This window comes from Benincasa hispida, chromosome 1 (genome assembly GCF_027475165.1).
Source record: "Benincasa hispida cultivar pf3 chromosome 1, pf3_genome.v1.1, whole genome shotgun sequence".
In the NCBI taxonomy this organism is placed as follows: Eukaryota; Viridiplantae; Streptophyta; class Magnoliopsida; order Cucurbitales; family Cucurbitaceae; genus Benincasa; species Benincasa hispida.
In genome coordinates, this window is record NC_143478.1 from 44,472,134 (window position 1) to 44,485,400 (window position 13,267).

General features: G+C 35.6%; 1 protein-coding gene across 1 annotated transcript; it reads right to left on the reverse strand.

The window, feature by feature from the left end:
- Positions 1–6,142: 6,142 nt before the first annotated feature.
- On the reverse strand, positions 6,143–6,795 carry LOC150038473 (uncharacterized). Its single transcript, XM_090313317.1, has 2 exons — positions 6,559–6,795; positions 6,143–6,415 (listed from the first exon to the last, which is right to left on the reverse strand). The coding sequence occupies exons 1-2, from the start codon at positions 6,793–6,795 to the stop codon at positions 6,143–6,145; spliced, it is 510 nt and encodes a 169-aa protein (XP_090169443.1).
- Between the last annotated feature and the right edge of the window lie 6,472 nt (positions 6,796–13,267).

Below are 13,267 nucleotides of genomic sequence, written 5' to 3' on the forward strand. Positions count from 1 at the left end.
TCAACCATTCTGTGAACTCTTCCTTGTCATTTACGTCTATTTTTCTGTCTTTTACGAAAGGTTCTTTCGGTCTATAGGTCGTATTTGAGCTCAGAAGTGTGTCCTTCGCTCATGCGACGCTTGCTTCTACCTTTATAGATGGAATGAAATGCAACAAAGGTCGAAAGCCACAAAGATCAAAGAGGTTTAATGTTAGTACAATCTATACCGTAGTCCCTGGCAACGGTGCCAAAAACTTGATGCGTTGGTTTACCATGCGATGATGTGTGGATGTGATGATCATACAAGTTTTCCTAACAAAGCCGAAGTATAAACCTTCTTAGGTTCCTGGTAAGTCCAGGGTCGAACACAGAGACTACTAAATAGATATACGACAGACTCTCTGATTCTATTGCGGTGGTGTTAAAGAAGTAGAGGGTGTTTTGATTTAGACTTTCCTATGCAATGGAGTTGAACACGGGAGTGTTGAAAGCGTAGTGTTATAACAAGTATGTGATGAAGGGGTTGAGAAGAGATTTAGCTAATATATTCTCAAGATTGTGTACAAGTCATGCGATCATGCTATACACAAATATTAGTACTACATTTCTCAATGCGTAATGCTACATTTCCTATTTCTAGGACGCATGTGATGTGTATGGAAAGCAATAGATAGAACTTATTTCTAATTCTCTACTCTTGCTTATGCAATCTAATCCGACTCTCTCAAGCCTAGATGCTACCTTTAGACTATTCTCTCAAGTACTTCCAAATGATGAATGACACACACATAAGACAAGATGATCGCATAAAATGCATAGCTTAAGTCATGCTAGCTAAGTACTTCTCAACCCATTCACAAATTTAGTTACTCATGCATGGTATAGAGAGACTAAACATAAATCGAAATGAAGTTTCCATTTTTGCAAATAAAGTGTTGAGTAGAAAACAACAAATGGATTGAGAAATAACAAGTCAGGTAAGCAATGTCTTGCTTTCCGTGGCCTTTTACACTGCTCTTTATCACTTTAACTCCGTTTCAATTTGTGGACTCTTGCTCTCGCAAGGGTTGGACATCTCTCCTTCGTATTATTTTTCGACAGTCTCTCGACCTCTCTGAAAATTGATTTCTTTCCAAGGATTCCCTTCCCTCGGCTTCGCCTTGCCTCCCCGCTTTCTATATGTCATCCCCTCTCTCTCTGGTAGCATTGGGTATTTATAGATTTCAAGGTGAAGTAGCTCTTCTTACTAATGATTGCAAAGATGGGAAACATTAATTTCCATACTCTGTTGCGCCGTCTGAAAGTCACCGGAAGTTCAATGTATTTGCAACAATATGGTTTTTTTAACAGCTGTCAACTTTATTTCGAAATTGACCATTATTAGCTTTATGTCCTATCATGATTTATTATGTTTTTGCCTTTATGTGAGATTTTTATGAAATCGCTTTTGAGAAACTTCTTACGATCGCAAACTCAAGCGCGCTGTCGCATTATGACCTTGTATTGCAATTTCATATGCGCCATCGCATTGTACTTACACAGAATAGGAAAATTAAATGCTTTTATGCGATGAGCATTAGCGATCACAATTCCTTTTATTTTGGCGCTTTCAAACATAATATTGCCTATTTTACCATCGCTTTCTCCCATTGTTTTAACAATTTGAGCTTTAATAACTTATATTTCTACCAGTTATCACATACCTTTGTAGAACCATTTGAAACTCGAATTTAGCTGCAAATCTTCTTCAAATCTTCTTATGTACCACAACAAGGTCTTCCCTTCTATTCTCTTGGAGCCTTAGCAGTTGTGGGACTCAAAATAAGCTTGAATGAAGGGAATTTGGAGAAGAAGCTCACTGCACCTTGAAAAACACCTTTTTCATCCTCACAAGTTTTCAACAAAACTTCAGCAAGTTCATACAATTTGCATGCTCGATTCTTAGCTTAATCTTTCTTATTTATTGCTGGACAATCATGCAATGAAGAGCACCTCATGCTTGGAAGATTGAATCAAGAATCAAGTGGAATTTGAGTGAGCTACTTCAAGGTGATAGTGGAGTTCTGTCATTTTGTGTTTTCCATCTTTTTCAATTTTGTTTTTTATAAATTGATTTTCAAAATCAATTTTATTTTTAAAATATGAAAAATTTATTAATTTTATAATATTAATTTCATAAATTAATTTTCTAATAAAATAAATAACAAATACTTAATTAAAAATTTTAATTAATTCTTAATTAATTTAATACGGAACATTAAATAAATTTTACACAAATTTCACCATCATGAATCCCTATTCATGAATTTAATATTTAAATCATATTTAAATATTAATTGATTCTCCAAATTCGTTTCGTTCCAAAATTAAGCGTGTAATTATATCACATATAATTACTAATTCCCTTAATTCTAATTTGAACATTTCAAATTAAGTTATCACGCTACGCTAAGGCTAAACCATTTACGAGCTAGTAGGGGGACCTCGTGGACCTACAGATCATGGGCTTCAACGATCCGAGATTAATTGGTTAAACTCTTTACACCGCATTAACTCCCATTTGTTAACTAATGGGTCACTCCACTAAAGCCCATAGTTACACTCCCCTCACTATAGATATATTATGTCCACTTGATATAACCATGATTAGTAAGTTAATCTTTCACAGGTTGTTCGTAATAACGGTTGACTTAAATGCCTGTTTTACTCTCGAGATTACCTCTTGTTCTTTAAGTTCCACTAATTCTCTAATGAACAATTGGTTTGTGATCCGATCAACAAACTGAGTCCCTCTTGGGCCAATGAGAGGGTGGGATCGCTTGTTCAAGACCTGTAGTCAGAACTTAAGGGAAGAACCTCTCGACTATCCCTAAACATGGGTAGGAGTGAATTCCATCTTACACCTAATGTCCCTAGCTATCTAGTCGGTCTTACCTTTGAAATAGAGGTTTATTGAGGGCGCTATTAAGCCAACCCTCACCTATGCAAATATAAGGATAATCCCGAATAAACAGGAGTTAATAGTTAGCTCAGGATTAAGATCAAGTTACCTACGTCATCGCTTTGAAATAGTCAGTCTTAAATAGTAAATAACGTTATCAAGTAAGACTGACTAATTTTGTGGTATGATCTTGTACAAACCCATTACGTAGGAGGCCCTCAGTCCTAATGTCATAACATATACGAATTAGGATCACATCGCCGCACTTTACAACTCCTTGTAACAACTACAGAGTGGGCCGTATAGAATAGTGTTACCAGAATAAGGCAGCCAACCTTATTCAAATACTATAGATCATTTTGACTATTTACTCAAACGTGATCCACTTTTATGTCTCTACATAAAGTTCAAATTCTCATGTAATAGTCATGAAGTTAAACAATCGTTTAGCTACTGAAGCTCAACGGCGATATATATACAGAGGTTGACTTTTTGAATATGCAACTCGGCCTCTTTGCTTGTTTCTTCGAATTACAACTTAATTTCAACTTTAATGACTCCAAATAAATTATAGACTCTTAGGAAGACATAAAAACTCATCAAACAATAGCAGATAAATTTAAATGAGAAATCAAAGAGAAATTAATGGCCAAAACTCAGAAAACCAAATCAGTATAGCAGTTTCATATTTTCATATAAAATACCTTCCAAACCAAAATTAAACTGAATTGAATGCTTATATAATGTTCTGATACCAATTGTTGGACTGGTAACAGCACGCAACAGAAGCGAACAGGATCCATAAGCACTCTAATTCATTAATTTTGACAGAAAAGAAAACATGCTTAAATAAAATTTAATGGGTTTCAAGATATACCTTTGGAGAACCGTTGAAATCTTGATTTCTAGCTGCTAATTCCTCCAAATATTTATGCAGACCATCACAAGAATCCATACTATTCTCTTGGTGCTCTAGATTGATTTGTGGGACTCAAAATAAGCTAGAATCAAAGGGAACTTGGAGAAAGCTCACTATAACAACCCAAATGAATAACACCTTCTTCTCGTGAATTTTTAGCTAAAATTCTTTCGATTGCATCATCTCAATTTCACTCCAGTCTCTTCAATATATTGCAGACTATCATGCAAAGCGATGCTGCATGGGATGCAGCTCATGCTTGGAGTTATTGAAGGTTGAAGAAGTGGATTTCATTGAGAGCAAGTTGATGATGAAGATGAAAAACCATTTTTCCTTTTTTGTGTAATTTTCTATATCCAAAATCCAAAATTGATTTTAAAAAGATATTTTATTTCTAATATCAAAATTTATTAATTTACAAATTAATTTCATAAATTAAATTTGTAATAAAATTAATAAATAATTATTTAAACAATTTAAACAATTTAATTAATTTAATATCCAATATTAAATTAATTTTACACTAATTCATCTTCATATATTTAGATCATATTTAAATATATATATTCTCCAATTTCATTTGATTCTAATTTGAATGTTTCAAATTAACTTATCACGCTACTCTAGAGCTAATCCATATCATGGTCTCTAACGATCCGAGATTAATCGGCTAAACTCATTAGACCGATCTAACCCCCATTCGTTAACTAATGGGTCACTCGACTAAAGCCCATAGTTGAACTCCCTTCACTGTAGATATATTATATCCACTCGATATAACCATGATTAGTAAGTCAACCCTTCCAGGTTGTTCGTAATAATAGCTGGGTCGAATCTCTGTTTTACCCCCTAAATTACCTCTTGTTCCTTAAGTCCCCACTGATCCCCTAATGAACCATTGTTTTGTGATCCAATCAACAAAACCGAGTCCCTCTCAGGCCAATGAGACGGCGGGGCCTCTTGTTCAAGACTCAAAATCAACACTTAAGGGAACAACCTCTCTACTATCCCTAAAAGTGGGTAGGATTGAATTTCGTCTTGCACCCTATGTCCCCAGCTATCTATCCAGTCTTACCCCTGAAATGGGAACCTTATTGAGCCGACGTTGTTGAGCCAACCCTCACATATGAAAATCTAAGAGTAATTCCAAATAAATAGGAGTTCATAGTTAGCTCAGGATTAAGGTCAAGTTACCTAGGTCATCAATTTGAAATAGTCAGCCTTAAACAGTAAACAACGTTAGAAAGTAAGAGTGACTAATTTCGTGGTCTGATCTTCTACAAACCTTTTTGCACAAGGGCACCCCCACTCCTCATATCCTAACATGAACGAATTAGGATCACTTCATTTATCGCACTTTACAACTCCTTGTAACAACTACAAAGCATGCTGCATCCAATAGTGTTACCAGAATAAGGTACCCAACCTTATTCATTTACTATAGATCATTTTGACTATTTACTCGAACCTGATCCACCTTTATGTCCCCACATAAAGTTCAAGTACTAATCCAATAGTCAAGGGACTTTCAGGTTTATTGGATTTCTATTAAGCAAAACGTCTATTCAATAACACCTTATTGAACTTTCAGAATAAGTTCCTTTATTTACATACCACGAATTTTAGGACATAAAACCCAACAAGATGCACATTAAAACTATAGGTTATGAGAGAAATACAATCGAATATGTTTCAAATTTAGGTTAAATTAAATATGTGTTATTTAATTTGGTAATTAATAAATTATTTAAGGTAAATTCTTATAAATAAAAAAGACAATTACCTTGCGTTGTGGTAGGTTGCTGCCATCCTACTATTGCTTTTATTTTCTGACGATCCACACTGATCCCTGCAGCAGATACTATGTGGCCTAAGAACACCACCTGATCCATCTAGAAATCACATTTTCTAAACTTGGCATATAACTTTTTTTTGGCATAGTATCTGTAGCACAATCCTCAAGTGCTTTTCATGCTTTTCCTTATCAATAAAAACGATCATAAATTGATCCAAGTAAGGATGAAATATCCTATTCATGAGATCCATAAACACTGTAGGAGCAATCGTCAGGCCAAACGACATGACCAAGAACTCATAGTGCCCATATTTGGTTCTGAAGGTAGTTTTACGAACATTCGCTTCTCTAATCTTCAACTGGTGATAACCTGATCTCAAGTCTATCTTAGAGAACATCGTTGCTTCCTTCAGTTGATCAAAAGGTCATCAACATGTGGTGATGAATACTTATTTCGTATTGTTACCTTATTCAACTGCTTATAGTCGATGCATAACCTGAGAGTATCATCCTTCTTCTTTACAAATAAAATTGGCACTCCTCAAGGACACGCTGAGCCTAACATAACCCTTGTTTATTAATTCTTGTAACTTCACCTTCAACTCTTTTAACTCAGTCGGTGCCATCCTGTATGGCTCTAGAGAAATACGAGCTATACTTGGTATCAAATCAATCATAAACTCAACCTCTCTATCAAGTGGCTGACCTACCAGCTCATTAGGAAATACATCAGTAAACTCTTGAACCACTGGAATGTCTTCAAGTCTTAGCCTCTTGTCCTGTGAAACAGTAATATGAGCCAAATAGGTTGTACAACCTTTACTCATAAGCTTCCTAGCCTTGACTGCTGAAATCAAGCCATTAGAACACTCCTGTTTCCAGTGAAAACTATCTGCATCTCCCTAGGTCTTCTAAATAATACCTCATTCTTATAGCAATCAATAGAGTCATAATATTTACGCAGGAAATCAATGCCTAATATAGCATCAAACTCAAGCAACTCTAGAGGAATCAGATCAATCAACATGCTCTGTCCCCTAATTACTACTTCACATTCCCTATAAAAAAATTTCATTACCAATATGTCTCCAACAGGAGTAGAAATAAACAACTCAACAGGCATGTGCTCTAGCATCCTATCGATATGCAATGTAGACATAGTAGATATAAATGATTGGGTAGTACCAAGATCTATGAATATATAACCAGATTGACGATTAAGAGTTACCATACCGATCACAACATCTGGTGACTACTCGGCCTCTTGATGGTTTATAGCATAAACTCTACCTTGCTGTAAAGGTTGCCCTGCTACACCATTTTGTTTTGCTCTACTAGAACCCTCACCTCTAGCCCCAACTACTCTAGGTTGATCTACCTTATGAGTCTTTTTCTACTCAGCCTGGGTCTTCTGTACTAACTGAGGACATTCCCTCTTGAAATGACCTGTCTAACCACATTGGTAATAGACGTTCCTTCCATTGTAACACAACCCCAGGTGATTCTTACTATAACTCCAACATGTGGGTTTCTTGACCATATTGGCCACAGACTCACTAGCACGACCTGACCTAGATCCTTCAATTGGAACAACTAGCTGCCTTGATCTCTTCCTGCTCGACCTTTGTTGACTCCCAACTCTCTGATCTCTTGTGGTCGATTGCCCACCAAAATGTTGCTTCTCTTTTCCTCTCTATAACTGCTCCTCATTGACCAAACTTCTCTCAACTCTGATACCAATTGAAGGAAATCGAACTCGAGATTTCCATGAGCAACGAAAAATAGATCATTCCAAATTACAATCATGAATGAACATTACAAATTACAATCATACTGAAATATGCGGTTATACAATCAATATAGAAATTACAGCATGAACAACTACAAGTGAACAAAGAGAAAACTCTGTGAACATTTATAGACTCGTCTCCATGCTTCTTGCTCACGAACGCTCGAACACAGCAACCTCTATGATTGTGTTTGTCCTCAATGATTGCCTTGGTCACGAACTCCTCAAGAACACGAACGGCCTCCACAAAACCTCGACGGTGTCGAGTTGAGTATGATACCACCAAGAAGGCTACCTTGGTATTGTCGGTGTGAGAATCCAGAGGGTGGGCTCTGTTAGGACTTAGAATGAGGCAGATGAAGGAGGAAACACCGACCGTATATACAATTGGGCAAGTGGGAGATGGCGAAGACCTATCGTATAGGTCGATGCCCAATTGTCTAGCTAAAGCTAAGAAACCGTCTAGCAAAAGCTATGCGATCGTTTAGTTCATCGTTTAGCTCTGTGTCTGTCGCCTACAAACACTGCAGAATCATTTACTAAAACACGCTATTGTTTAGTAAATCCATATTTACTTGATAAGCGTCGTGAGTTTCTTTTTGCTGAGAGAAAACTCAAAACAAATTTTCAACGTTTGTAAAATTTTTCAAAACTTACTAAAATTAGGAAAACAATTTTCCTTTTAAGTCACGGTTACCATGAATCACCAATAACCACCCACTCAATTGGTTATTAAAGAAAAAGAATTAATTATCCAATAATTAATATTATTATAAATATAAATGGTTACAAACTTATCATACTATATTTATAACCTATAGTTTTAATATTTCATCTTATGAAACATATAAACTATAGTTTTATAACCTATAGTTTCTGAGCCATGGTACTTAATGTAAATCCCATTTACATCAATTCTCCACTAGATGCTCATACATCATACCGATTATATCATATATAATAAAAAAAACCTCTTGTCAATTTGAACATTTCAAATCAACACCAAAAACTGATCCTCAACTGAATCGATTGAGCTACCAAAGGGACCTTATGGACCTGTAGCTCGAAGCTCCAACAGTACGTGAGTAACTGACTAAATTCTTTAGTCATGGAATCCACCATCCGTTAACTGTCAGGCACTCCACTAAAGGCCGACAGCTGAACTCTTCTTACCACAGATATATTATATGCCCATCTTAACTAATCAGCAGTGCGACAACCCTTCACAGATCGTTCATAAGTACAGTTGGGCCAATAACCGTTATGCCTCTATAGTTACATTTGTCTCCTTAAGTACCACTGATCCCTCTAATGAACATGAGTTATAGTCTTACTATGACTAAGTCTTCTCTTCCAAAGAGAAGTTGTGGCCACTATGTTCAAGCTCTGGAATTAGCCCTTAAGGGAGCAATCTCTTGACTTATCCATTCTTTGGGAAAGGAGTGAATTCCATATTGTGTAATGAGTTCGCTGCTCCCAGATCAGATAAGCCCTCAAAAAGGTAGGCATGTTGAGTTGGCAATCTGGCCACTTTCACTCATACTAAAAAAAGGACCGACCTCAAAAGCAAGAGTTCCCAAAACACTTAGGATTGAGGTTTTGTCACTTTTGGTTGTTTAGGTGAGATGCAAGTCTTTAGTATCAACAGCGTTATATACAGAGTCTGGTCATCTCGTGGTCCAAGTCGTATATAAATTCTTTGTATAGGACACCCCTGCTCGCACGTCTCGACATGAATGGTCAGGATCGACCATCTGTAGTAGTTTACAATACTTGCAAACGTCTATAAAGTGGGTCGTATCCGTAGTGTCACCAGGATCGGGTATCCCACCTTAATCCTTATACTATAGACCTATTTAGGTTATCACTTAAAGCATGATCCACTTGTATATCACATATACATGCTTAAATTCACATAATATAACCAAGGAGCTTTGTTTATTGGATATGAGTAAATGCTAGAATTAAATAACACTTATTTTATTCATTAAACAATGTGCATCTTTACAAAACAACGAGACTCCGGAAGAATTAGAACACCAATCCCAACAGAGAAGTCTATCCAGTTAGCCATGGAAGTCATGGGCCCACGAATTTCTTTCCTCAAACCATTCTAAAATCTCCTATATCAATCCTTTTCTTTAGAACTAATTGTAAGGGCATACCAAAATAACTCAGTAAATCTCTACTTATACTCAGTGGCAATCATCAATCCTTGAACCAACTTCAAGAACTCATCTTTCTTCGCCACTCTGAATGAACTAGGGTAATACTTTTCCTCAAAAACTTTCCTAAACTCCTCAAGGGTAATAGCTTGAGATTTACTTCGCCTGAAATCTAGGACTTTCCTCCATTTCTCAATTCCTTTCTGAAGCAAAAGCACAACTAAATCGACCATTCGATCATCAGAACATTTCATCGTATTAAAAAATTTCTCCATCAAACTAAGCCAAACCTCAAAATTTGCTAGGTCTATAGCACTATCAAACGTCATATTATCCTAGTATCAATGTTCATGATACAACCTAAATGGGCTACAGTATAGGGAAAAGGCTGGGTACCTTATCTTGGTAACACTGTGAATACGACCCACTTTGTATTTGATACAAACGTAATGATACAAAGCATTAGTGTATGTGACACGTGAGTCCGGTATTCTATGCAATGAGTTTGCATAAGACTGGACCGCAAAATAGTAACCACTAAATGTAACACCATTTACTAGTTAGGTTCTTATTTCAATAGGATGACCTAGGCGACTTAGTCTTAATCCTAAATATATTATGAACTTCTGTTCACAAGGGATTGTCCTTTGATTTGCATGGGTAAGGTTGGTCGGTTTGCCAATCCAATATGCCTACCATTTTGGGGACAAGACTAAGTGGGGAGTTGGGAACAAAATAATACAAGATCGAATTTGCTCATTCCCGCCTTAAGGGTAAGTAGATGAGTGTTCCCTTATGTGGTGTCTCTGGGACTTGAACAAAGAGCCCTACCTTTTAATTCCTCGATAGAGGTTTCTATTTATTGGTTGAACCATAAACAGGTTGTTCATTGGAAGAGCACTGGTATTGAAGGAGTCAGAGGAAACCCAAGGGTAAAACAGTAATTTTACCCAATTGGAGTTATGAACGGTCGTGAAGGACTAACTAGCTGGTATAGGTCCATATTCATGGACACAAAAATATATCTGTAGTGAGAAGAGTGCAGTTGTGGGTCTTTAGTGAAGTGTATCTACAATTAACGAATATTGGTTAATTTGGTTAAATAGTTTAGCCAATTAATCTCATATCATTAGAACTTCTGATCTATAGGTCCACCAGATCCCATCGTTAGCTCACTAGAGGATACTTAAGAGGGATAATTTAAATTGTTCAAATTAATTTGAGGAAACTATATATTAATGTGGTTAATGTATAATTAATTATGGATATGATCTATAATTAAATTGGAAAGTAATATTTGAATAAGATTCAAATTAATTAATTCAAGTGAATTAAATTCATAAAGTATTAATTAATAGAGAGGTGTACATATATATAGGATGTATATGATAATTAAATATATACATTAAATTGGATTTAATGTATAAGTAGTTATTTAATTATTGTGCAAATTAAAATTAAATAAGTGTTATTTAATTGGGCTAATTAATTAAATTAATGTTATATAATTAAATGTGTTAATTAATTAAATAAGTGTTATTTAATAAATTATAAAAAAGAAAATATTAGAAAAATGGCTTGACCCATCTCTATATAAAGATCTCCTTGTGGTCCTTTGGGAATACACTGAAACACATAGAACACAATACACAACACATAGTGTTATTGTGCAGAATTTTCTCTAAGTCATAAAGAAGATCCTCTCTACTCTCCAAAACCCCTTTTCTCATTCCCTCCCCAATAATTGGATACCACCTATCCCTCCATTGGAATCCCAGAGAACAACGAGGTAACTCTCATGGTAGTGTTTGAGATTGTTCGTGATCAAGATTGTTGGAGATCCGTTCATTAGATCTAGGAGAGGATTGTTCGTGGCACTTGGGAATCTACAAAGGTAAGAATCGTTCTAATATTTTCCCTAATTCATGCTAATTTACATGTTTATATATTTGGTTTTGTTTAATGTAAAATCAAATTGTAGGAAGCATAGCATTCTCACAAAATGCTTCTGTTGCGAGATTCGATCCCTTCAATTGGTATCCGAGCCAATTCCATACATCTTTGTTCTTTGTATTTTCCAAAACCAAATCTTTAGAGGTGGGTTTTCATATACTGCATTATGAATGTTTTAATGTTGTTTTGAAAAATTGAACGTTTTCGATTTTGGCAAGTTTACATTTTAATTTGATTAAATTATAAGAGTCTATTGTATTCTTTGGGAAATTTAATTCTTGCTTCGAGTCTGTAAATTTGTGTCGATCAATGGAGCAATGATTGCTGAAGAGATGAAGAAATGAAGGTGTTCAAGGTAAGTTTGGAGCTGAAAAACATGTAGAATAGGAGTGTTTTGCCGATCAGCATCACAACGCTGCTATCGCAGCGTTGCGACACTGAAAGATAGTGGTGAAGCGCAGCAGTCGTAGCGTTGCCACACTCCGAGTTTGGACGAGGCATAGGCGGTGCATGTGGGATGTCTTTGGCTGTTGCTTTACCCTAATTTTCCTATTGTAATTTTATTTATTAATTAATTAAATAATATAATAGTTGTATTAATTTAATTAATTAATTTTGCGTTAGGCTGCCAAAATCGTTCCAATTTCTGTTGTTTAAAATGGATGTTTTAAATTAATGTTTTGAATTCATATTACATATTGTATGCCATATAGATTAAAAAATATTCACTTTAGGATAAACATGTAAATGCATCATAATTAAATATAAAGGATTATATTTTATAGATGCATGACTTAATTAGCATGCTCATGCATCATAATATAAGATTGGGCACCTCATCCTGGTGACACTATTGGATGTGGCCCATTTTGTATACTGATACAAATGATGTGATGCAAAAATCATTCATGTGGAGACATGTGAGTGGAGGCATCCTGTACAATGAGTTTGTATAATACCGGACCTCAAAATAGTCACTTTTAATTATAACAACCGTTTACTGTTAAAACTGACTATCTCAAACTCAATGACCTAGGGTAACTCGATCTTAATCTTGAGCCGGCTATGAACTCCTGTTTATTCAGGATTATTCTTTGATCTGAATTGGTGAGAGTAGTCCAACAACATTACTCAATAAGCCGCCCATTTTGGGGATAAGACCAGATAGATAGTTGGGGACATAGCTTTGCAATATGGAATTCACTTCTGCCCAATTTAGGGTTAGTAGATGGGTTGTTTTCTTAAGCGCTGATGCCTTGTCTTGAACAACAGGGCCCCGCCCTGTCATAATTGAGAGGGTTATGATTTATAAGTTGGACTATAAATTAATTGTTCAATGGAGGATTAGTGAGAACTTAAATAAAAAGATGTACTTATAGGGGTAAAACGGTAATCTTTGACCCAACTGTAAATACGTATGACCTGTGAAGGATTGACTTACCGATTACAATTAAAATGTACACAAATATATCTACAATGAGGAGAGTGCAACTATCGAACTATAGTAGAATTTCTTGGTAGTTAACGAATAGTGATTAATTGGGTTTAGAGAGTTTAACCAATTAATTACAAATCGTTGGAGCTCATGATCTGTAGGTCCATAAGGTCCCTCTACTAGCTTGTATTTTGGGTTAGTAAATTGAGTAATCTTGATGAGATTTGAAATTAGGGCTTTAATTTTGAAATGTTCAAATTCAATTTGAGTTTCTATTAATTGTATTCGA